This window comes from Erinaceus europaeus, chromosome 1 (genome assembly GCF_950295315.1).
Source record: "Erinaceus europaeus chromosome 1, mEriEur2.1, whole genome shotgun sequence".
Taxonomy (NCBI): domain Eukaryota; kingdom Metazoa; phylum Chordata; class Mammalia; order Eulipotyphla; family Erinaceidae; genus Erinaceus; species Erinaceus europaeus.
In genome coordinates, this window is record NC_080162.1 from 124,278,139 (window position 1) to 124,288,545 (window position 10,407).

Consider the following 10,407-nt stretch of genomic DNA (forward strand, 5'->3'; position numbering starts at 1 on the left):
CTAAATGTTCTTTCTTTTTTCACATTTTCTGTGCAACATAGAGTCAATAGTAAAGTGACCTTGTGTTTGTATTAGGAGAAGAAACTGCCTAAGGGGTTAAATTGTAGTTTTGTTCTCTCTGTCTAATGAAGTGAAAAATGAAAATGCCTGAAGTTTTGTGCAACGTATTAGCAGCAGTGAGAGCCAAGCGGAAAGTCTTTCTAAAACTGTGTTAGGGTATCTGTTGGGAAAAGTATTTGAGGAGAACATACTAAACTGCTTGGTATTTTTGTAGGAACCCCGGAGCGAAATACAATTTGCAAAAGATGTCCAGATGGGTTCTTCTCGAATGAGACATCCTCTAAAGCACCCTGTAGGAAACATACAAATTGCAGTGCATTTGGTCTCCTTCTGACTCAGAAAGGGAATGCAACACATGACAATATATGTTCCGGAAACAGTGAATTGAGCCAGAAATGTGGAATAGGTAACTCTATTTCAAAATATTAGACTTTTTAGTACCTCTGAATTGAATTCAAGACCTTTGGACCACCTCTTAAGTAAAATCCATATATATATTTTTTTTTTTCCTTTCTTGAATGTTAAACAGCCAACACTATTCTCTGTGCATCATTGCTAATGCCACAACTCAAAATCTTCTCACAGTTCAGCTCTAAACTCTGACTTCCACCTATATTTTAGTCAAGTCTTATTTATAAGATATGGTATAGTACGGGTAGTATAGAGATTTTGTGTGAAGCCAAATTATCAGAATCCAAATCACAGAATCTGTCAGTAAGCAATTTATCAGTTTTAAGAATATATTATTAGCCAAAGCATAAATTGGCAACTAAGGCACACTAGCTTTTGTTGCATAGAACCTTTGCTTGGAAATTCCAACTTCCTCTTGTAGTTTCAAAATCTTTATTCAGGAAGGTTTACTGGCTCCAAATTCAGATTATCTTGATGCATCCTATGTTGGAGATGACACTAATCAGGTTGTTGTCCCAAGTATGACACTCTCTACACACTAGACTATTTTTAGACTCCTTTTTGTTGTTGTTGCTTTTGATAGACACAGAGAGGGATAGAGAGGGAGAAGGAGAGGGACGACAAAACCTAATATTCCTTCACTGAAGTGGGAGTGGGGATTCAGCTCAAACCTAGGTCACATACCTGGCAGAATAAAGCACTATCAAAGTAAGCTATTTTCACCAGTCCTATTTTTTAGACCTTTTACCAAGAACCCATCATGGCAAGATAAAATTTGAGTTTAATCTAACATTGATGAGCAGCTTAATCCCTTCTGTTCATGTAAATCTTAGCATTTAATCAAGCATCTTTGATGACATAAACATATGAAGTAGTGAAGTGCACATTGGGAGATTTGAGATTCCAACCTAATCCAAACACTTCTTCACTGAACAATTGAAATATAGCACAGCTCATTTAGTCCTTTCTTCCTTCCTTCCTTTCTTCCTCTGTTTATATTTGCTTTCCTTTAAAGGAAACCTTTTAGCTAATTATTCATTTTTTTCTTATCTAAAAAAGAAAAGTTGAGTGGTAGAAAGGGTAGTAAGAATAGTGAATTCTAATTTGAACATTCACTATTAAATTAATCTTTAATTTTATTTTCATCATTCACTGAGCACTTGCTATGTGTAAGTTACTTTGCTATATGGCTTTACCCTTAAAAACTGTAAAGATGGCTCAAGTTCAATATAGATGGTGAATGGCAGAGCCAGGATGCAAAACCAGGCTTCATGAACGCAAAAGCTGGCTTCTAATCTTTGGGATGTACTAAGCCTACCTATATACTCATTTTACATTACCTATATTACCACTTTTCTATACTAAATGTTGTTCATATTTATTTTTCTTCCTGGTATATGTTTAAATGTCTAGAGCTACTCTTCTCCTTGAAAGGATATATATGTTTATTTATGAAGGAAAATAATATACTATGCTAGATTAGTTTTTAAGGTCCTTTAAGGGCAGTGATTATGTTTGTACCAACACTGATCATGAAGTACTCTATAGCACTAGGAAACTCCTTAACTGAATGTTAACATTTACATTGTTTCAGAGGATTTTTATTGCAATTTATTTGTAGCAATCCTATACCTTGTTATATTATTTATTAAACTCTCCCTATACCCAGATGCCCTCAGAAAAATACTAGAAAAAGATATGATCCCAGGGAGGGTAGCAATTTTCAACTAAGATGAGCCAACAAAAGGCTGATTTTATTCCATATTTCTATGCTAGGATATTATATCTTTAAACACTCAAGTTTGGTTTTGTGAAATGATTATTTTTATTTATTATTATTTTTAATTTCTTTATTGGGGCATTAATGTTTTACATTCTACAGTAAATACATAGTTTGTACATGCATAGCATTTCTCAGTTTTCCACATAACAATACAACCCCCAGTAGGTCCTCTGTCATCCTTTTTGGACCTGTATTCTCCCACCCCAGAGTCTTTTACTTTGGTGCAATACATCAACTCCAGTTCAGGTTCCACTTGTATTTTCTATTTTGATCTTGTTTTTCAACTTCTGCCTGAGAATGAGATCATCCCATATTCATCCTTCTGTTTCTTACTTATTTCACTTAGCATGATTTCTTCAAGCTTCATCCAAGATGGGCTGAAAACAGTGAAGTCACCATTTTTAATAGCGGAGTAGTATTCCATTTTGTATATAGACCACAACTTGCTCAGCCACTCATGTGTTGTTGAACACCTGGGTTGCTTCCAGGTTTTGGTTACTACAAATTGTGCTGCTAAGAACATAGGTATACACAAATCTTTCTGGATGGGTGTTGTTGGGTTCCCTAGGAGAGGAGTTGTAGGGTCATAAGGTAGGTCCATTTCTAGCCTTCTGAGAGCTCTCCAGACTGCTCTCCACAGGGGTCGGAGCAATTTACATTTCCACCAGCAGTGCAGGAGGGTTCCTCCTACCCCAGAACCTCTCCAGCATTTGTTGCTGTTACATTTTCTAATATATGACATTCTCACAGGAGTGAAGTGGTATCTCATTGTTGTTTTTATATGCATTTCTCTGACAATCAAAGACTTGACACATTTTTTTCATGTGTTTCTCAGCCTTTTGTATCTCTTCTGTGGTGAATATTCTGTCCATGTCCTCTCCCCATAAGGATGATTATTTTTAATTTTGTACAATGGACTTCCAAAATTCCAAGTTTTGAAGAAATCTTTTTGTTTTCCCCGTACCTGTTTAGATGTCACTCTGTGTGAAGAAGCATTCTTCAGATTTGCTGTCCCTACCAAGTTTACCCCTAATTGGCTCAGTGTCCTCGTAGAAAATTTGCCTGGCACCAAAGTAAATGCAGAGAGTGTAGAGAGGATAAAACAACGGCACAGCTCACAAGAACAAACCTTCCAGCTGCTAAAGTTATGGAAACATCAAAACAAAGACCAAGATATGGTCAAGAAGATCATCCAAGGTATGGCAATCTGACATAAACAAATTGATCAGAAATCAAAGATATCCATGTATCATAGAGTTAGGAGCAAGATAATGTACTAGGTTGTACCATGTTGTTGTGCGTGGGCCGCGGAGAAAAGAGAGAGGAGGGGTCTGGAGCGAAGAGGAAACACAAATCTTTATTTGCGCTGGCACCTCAGAGTTGGGTGCTAGAGAAGCAGGTTGGGCCACGTGGAGGTAGCGAAAATGGCCGCCTCACGCAGCAGCCTTTCCTGCGTCTGAACACTGGAGTGAAGCGCTGGCAAGAAAGCGAGGTGCAGAAGAAGAAAGACTTTTATAGGAGTAGCTTTCACGAGAATGGGAAGGGGGAGGAGTAACCATAGCACTCCAGGATAGGATGATAACTCTCCTGAGAATGGGAGGGGGGAGGAGTAACCAAAGCACTCCAAATATCGTGGGGATATAGACAATGTCCTGAGGGCATAACATGGTGGAACAGGCACTCCCAGAATGTCCCAACTCTTGCGGGGACTAGCAGTAGCCTGAGGGGACAACATGGCAAATGTGACTGCATTGGCACAATTTCCCAGCAGTACCAATGATGTTTCCCTTTGGGATTCTTTGTTGGACAGAAGCAGTTGCTTCCTAGTTATAATATAGATACTATGCAAGGTTTTATTCTTTCTTTTTAAAAAAATATTTCATTACTTTTATTGATCTGCTGGATGGAGACAGCCAAACATCGAGAGGAAGGGAGATACAGAGAGAGATAGAGAGACACCTGCAGCACAGTTTCACCACTTGTGAAACTTTCCCCCTGCAGGTGGGAACCAGGGGCTCAAACATGGGTCCTTGTGAATTATAACATGTACACTCAGCCAGGTGTGTCACCACCTGACCACACAAGATTTTATTGTTTATTTTGTTCTTCTTTCTTTCTTTCTTTCTTTCTTTCTTTCTTTCTTTCTTTCTTTTTTGTCTCCAGGGTTATTGTTGGGATTCAGTACCTGCACTACAAATCACTACAAAAAAAAAAAAAAGACTCCTGGCAGTCATTTTTGTCCTTGATTTTTTGGTTAGGACATAGAGAAACTGAGAAAAGGGGGAAATAGAGCGGGAGGGAGAAAGACAGCCACCTGCAGACCTGCTTCACTGTTTGTGAAGCTCCTCTCAGCAAGTGGGGAGTGGGGGTTCAAACAGGTATCTTTGTGTGCTTCCTTGTACTTCATACTATATGTGCTTAACCCAGTGCACCACCTCCCCACCCCCCAGGTTTTATTCTCTGTTTCTCCATCCCTTCTCTCTAAGTAGACAAGGTCAAAGAGATAGTTCACCAGATAAGGTGTATAACTTATCTGCCATGTGTGTGTCACAGGTTCAAACCCCAAGTACCCTATGGAGGTGCCAAAACCCTGGGGCGACTTCCTATGTTATCATATTGTTCCACCTCTGTCTCACAATCTAAAGCAGTCTGGGAGCAGTGAAATTCAGCATGTGCATTAGTTTCCCTCTCAAAAAAAAAAAAAAAAAAAAGGAATAGACAACCATGACAGTTTCACCTTCTGCCTTATCTACAAGTTTTATTTATTTTTTTTTTCTTTTTCTTGGTCCTCTTCAGTGATTTACCACTCTGGGCTGACTTTTATATAGAAACAAAGAAATAGAGGCACAGAGATAAGGAAAAGAAACCACAGCACCCACTATAGCTTTCTTCAATGTAGCTGGAGCCAGACTTGAACTTGGGTCACATGTGTGGCAAAACAGTACACTACGTAGCCAAGTGATTTCTAAAATCCAGGATTTCTAGATTTTTAACCACTTTGAATCTGACCTTGAATTTCTTCTAAGAAGTTCTGTTGTATTTATTTGGCAATTTTCTCCAGAGGCCTCTAAGTGTCTTACAGGTACCCTCTCATTAATCCTCACAACAGAGCCTATTTAAAGAAAATTACCATTTTAATAGCATATGTTGTGAGGATTAATGAGATAAAGTCTGCTAAGTGTTGGAGTTTCTTGGAAGAAAAGGCTAGGTAAAACCACATACTCTCATATTTTCAAGTTTCATAAAGAATGTACTACAAAATAACTAACTCGCATGTATTTTTTTCTGAAATGTTATCATCTTGCTTTTTCATTTTTTTTTAAACTGAGTATGGGTGAGGCTGTGTGGGGACTCAGACAGTTTGCTGAGTGAATACATTACCATGAACAAGGTCCCAAGTTCAAGCCCCCACACCCCACCTGCAGGGGGGGGATACTTCACAGACAATGAACCTGATCTACGAGTATCTCTTTCTCTCTCCCTTTCTACCTTTACTTCCCCTCTCTCTTTGTCATCAAATACAATATATAGAGAAAAATGGGCACTGGGCACAGTGGATTCATAACTTTGGTAACAATAAAAAAATGAGCATGGTATGTTTGTAATTGCCTGCTGTAAGTTGTTGTTGGATTTTCCTAAATATTTGGATTTTCCTAAATATTCAAAGTCTCATTAAATGCCTAAAGTGTAAAGCATGTCATCCTATTCATTATAACATAAAATCACATTTGCTGCAGTTCTCAGAAATAACTTGCATTACTTAAGCAGTCCTCTTTAAAAATAAAGGGAAAAGTTATCCATAAAATAAAGTTATGAAACTGTAGCAGAACCTTTTGCCTCAGGGAAACTATATGCACATTATGTGAATGTTTTTGTGTTCTGCAGATATTGACCTCTGTGAAGACAGCGTACAGCGGCACATTGGGCACATGAACCTGACCTTCCAGCAGCTTCATAGCTTGATGGAAACCTTGCCAGGGAAGAAAATTCCTTTAGAAGAAATTGAGAAAGCAACAAAAGCATGCAAATCAAATGAACAGATTCTAAAGCTGCTTAGCTTGTGGAGAATAAAGAATGGTGATCAAGATACTCTGAAAGGCTTCATGCATGCACTGAAGCACTTGAAAGCATATCACTTCCCCAAAACGGTCACTCAGAGTCTGAAAAAGACCATCAGATTCCTTCACAGTTTCACAATGTACAGATTGTATCAGAAGCTATTTTTAGAAATGATAGGGAACCAGGTTCAATCAGTTAAAATAAGCTGCTTATAACTAGAAACAGTCAGTTGGCTATTTCCTCATAATAGACCAGATCTGATGGGTAAGTAAATAGTTTCCCAGGCACTTGAGGGGGAAGAATGATTTCTTTCTCATCACCAAGGACTGCATTTGGCTACAGAGCACAAATAGAAACCATGATGTGGAAAAATAAATAAATAAATAAATAACATTTTGCTCTTAAAGTTCAACCAATTCCAAACAGTTTATCCAATTTACAGATCTGGTTCAGTATCTACTGACTCCATTTCCCCAAATTACTGTTTTCAGTAATTCAGCTGGAAATAAATTTAAAAAACAGACTCCACTGTTCCATACTAAATATGGGAATGTCTAACTTAAATGGCTTTGAAATTTCTGCTGTGCTATAGGCTTTTATTAGAAAGCCATACTTTTTCTGTAAAAGTTACTAATATATCTGTAACAATTACAGTAATTGCTATTTATATTCACCCAAATATAAAATTTGTACATATTATCATCTTAAAGAGAAGTTGTATAAGACAATTTTAGAGAAGAATATATTCTGTTTATTATTATGATAAATGAAAGATAAAATATATATATATGTTTAAAGGGAAGTTTGTAAGGTACTAAATATGATCAATTGTAAACTATAAGTTTCCTATTAGGTACTGCCATTCTTTCTGTACGGAATATTTTTGTAATATATTTTCACATGTATAAGCTGTCATTTTATAGAAAATTACATTACTTAGTCAATTGCTTAATTTTGGAAAGTGTATGAAATATAAATTATCTATTAGATGCTCTGAGAAATTGAATGTACTTATTTAAATTTTTTATGTTTTTACTATATGAACAACATCATTAAAATTTTCAAGTTATTTTTCATTGCTTTTCCTCTTGCTTTTACTTGAATGGAACAGTAGTGGGTTTGAGCTTTCATAATTTCCCACTATCCTATCATCTGAGAATAGGAAGGAAAAGCAAGTCTATAGAAAGGGCAAGGAACATCACCAAAAGAACAAAAGCATTTGTAGTTTAAGAAAGTGTGAAATTTCTAATTTTAAAATTAAAATAAATATTCCTCCACCACATTACAGGAAGTTTTGGCATTTTTTTTCTTTATTAGGGGTATTAATGGTTTACAGTTCACAATAAAAAATAGTTGTTTGTACATGTGTAGTATTTCTCAGTTTTCCACATAACACTAAACCACCCCCCCCACAGCTTTGCATGGTTTCTCTCTTTCACTCTCTCTCTCTCTGTCTCTATCTGAAAAGTCAGCACAGCAGAAGGAATAAAAAAAGATATTGGTGAGCACTCACCACAAGTGAGGAAACATTACAGAATAAGGAAATGTTTAGGTCTGGGTCAAGAGGAAGGATTAAGTACTAATAGTACTGATCCCATGACTCAGTCAGGAGAAGAGGAAAAGAAAGCACACACCCTACAGATCAGGTATCCAAAGTTTGAGCTTTAATCAGACCAACACTTACTGCACTCCACACCATGAAGCTAGGAATCTTCAAATGGCAAGTAAGGAAGGGATGGGAGAGGATCAAGACTCTTCTGAGTTTAAATGCATCTGTTCTGAAGATGGTTATAACTCAGTTGGGAAATAGGAAATGCATATGAAAGAAGAATTGCTAATGCCATACAATATGTACATAATGTCAGCTAAATTGCATTAAAATGATCCAGACATCAAATAACTGACATTTCTGAAGTCCAATGCAGGCCAGGAAGCAATATCTTATAGGCAAAAATTAGGTGGAACATTTTAGGTACAAAGGATTTTATTGGAAAATTAACAAGTTAAAATATGTTGAGGAAGATTTGGCTAGTTCATATAATTTATATAAAAGTTCAAAAATGTGAATAAAACACACAGGTGGAAATTTATTACCAATAAATTGCTTGTTGTAATGGATAATACTAATAACTTTTTCTACCCAGAGCTCATTTGGTAATGGTAAATGCCAGGCTAGTGTGGGGGTGCCTCTCCCGGGCACATACTCTCTCGGTTGGAGAGAACTCGACCCACTGGAGCCAGTCTGGGCTGCTACTCACTCAGCAACACAAAGGAAATGACTCAGGAACCAAGCTCGCAGGGCAAGGCAATACAGTGCCTTTATTGATCAGAGAGCCAAAACTTTTAAAGGTCCGACTGGGAAGTGGCAAGTCAGAAATGGAAATGGCTAGGAAAGGGGCGGAGAGAGGCAAAAGGGGGCTGGGAAGGTAGAAACTTCCTTAGCAACTGAGGGTTTTAACTGGTGGTATTAATAATACCCTGGGTGCAGGGAGGGTCTTGAGGGTAGAAAGAAGATAGATCAAAGGAATGGAATGGGTGGGGATCTTTAAGGCAAAAAAATAAGTATGTAGATAGTCCATACTATCAGGAATGCAGGGTGCTTTGTGAGCCCTGCCAAGCTCAACCACATCCGCACAATTTCCCAACAGGTAAGTACCGTTTGGTATGGTAAGTACCACCTCCTGTAGGATAATTCTCTCTCCTACCCTAGTCTTAACTCAGCCATGTATTTCCAATGGTTATTGATAACAATTTCTTATGCTATCTATGCCAACACTTCATCATTTCTAACTCAAAGCATTCCATTAAAGATTGTCCTTAGGATCTGTGCATTTGAAATTACTTAAAGAAAAAAATTTTTTCTATTTAATTAACTCTGTAAAATTTAATCTACAGCTTTCAGAGGTCAAAATGAAAAGGAGTTAACAGAATGAGAATGAGACAAGAATGGAATTCTGTTGATGTCAAGGGGCCTGGTTTTTAGTTATATCTTTTCTTTCTGTTACTCAGTTTTGTGAACTACTGACTTTCCCTTATTACCCACGCCAGTTTCTATCACAAAAGAGTCCTGACTAGTATGCTGTATCAACAAGAGTTCCATGGGGGTCTGGTGGTAGCCAGCAGGTTAAGTGCACGTGACGCAGAGTGCAAGGACCAACCTTAGGATACCAGTTTGAGCTCCCGGCTCCCCACCTGTAGGGAAGTCGCTTCACAAGCAGTGAAGCAGGTCTGCAGGTGTCTATCTTTCTCTCTCCCTCTCTGTCTTCCCCTCCTCTTTCCATTTCTCTCTCTTCTATCCAACTATCCAACAAAGAACGACATCAACAATAACAATAATAACCACAACAAGGCAACAACAACAAGGGCAACAAAAGGGGCAACAAAAGGGGAAAAAAATGGCCTCCAGGAGCAGTGAATTCATGGTGCAGGCACTGAGCCTCAGCAATAACCCTGGAGGTAAAAAAAAAAAAAAAGAGTTCTGTGAATGCCCAAATACTTGGATTTAAGACACTGTGATGACTATAAGAATCTTTAATTTTATAATATTTACCTATAAATACAATAGGAGTCACTGAAGTTTTTTTTAAAAATTATTATTTTCAAAGCAGAATTTTATTCTTGCACTATCATAGAGAATAGATTAGAACAAAAATAGAACAGAAACAATTTAACCAAAATAGTTGACTGTCCTAACAGCTCCAACATGAGGTAAACAGAAAACTCAGACTAGAGGTGGGAGTCCAAAGAGGAGAAGAAAAGTCACTTTAAAGATCCATCAATTTTTTTAAAGAATCATCAGAAGAAGGGTAACATCACTGGGCATTTGGTTATGACTAACAGACTTAGATTTCTGTCTTTTTACAAATATTTAACACAAAATAAATCTCTCATTTCCTTGGGTTTTCTTGAGTCTTTTCCCAAGGAAGTTCACTTCATCCTTTGAGAGACAAAAGCTTAAGTCATATTTCCACAAAAATCCTTCTAACTAAAACAACAATGTTTCCACAATAGATCTTTCTTTCTATAGTAATTTTGGCTTTTTCATGATTCACTGACTTCAGACAAGAAAGAGTAAACAGAGCAGATCATGCATG

General features: G+C 37.3%; 1 protein-coding gene across 2 annotated transcripts in view; it reads left to right on the forward strand.

Annotated features, from left to right (window-relative positions):
• TNFRSF11B (TNF receptor superfamily member 11b) overlaps nt 1-7,389 on the forward strand; it is a 33,173-nt gene extending 25,784 nt beyond the window's left edge. The window contains exons 3-5 of one of the 2 annotated variants that reach the window (XM_007526233.3): nt 275-466; nt 3,227-3,451; nt 6,140-7,389. In XM_007526233.3, the coding sequence (XP_007526295.2) occupies nt 275-466; nt 3,227-3,451; nt 6,140-6,528 (806 nt within the window). In that variant the 3' untranslated portion in view covers nt 6,529-7,389. The remainder of the gene's footprint in view (nt 1-274; nt 467-3,226; nt 3,452-6,139) is intronic. The other variant, XM_060195673.1, reaches the window with a different exon arrangement.
• The last annotated feature ends 3,018 nt before the right edge of the window (nt 7,390-10,407 follow it).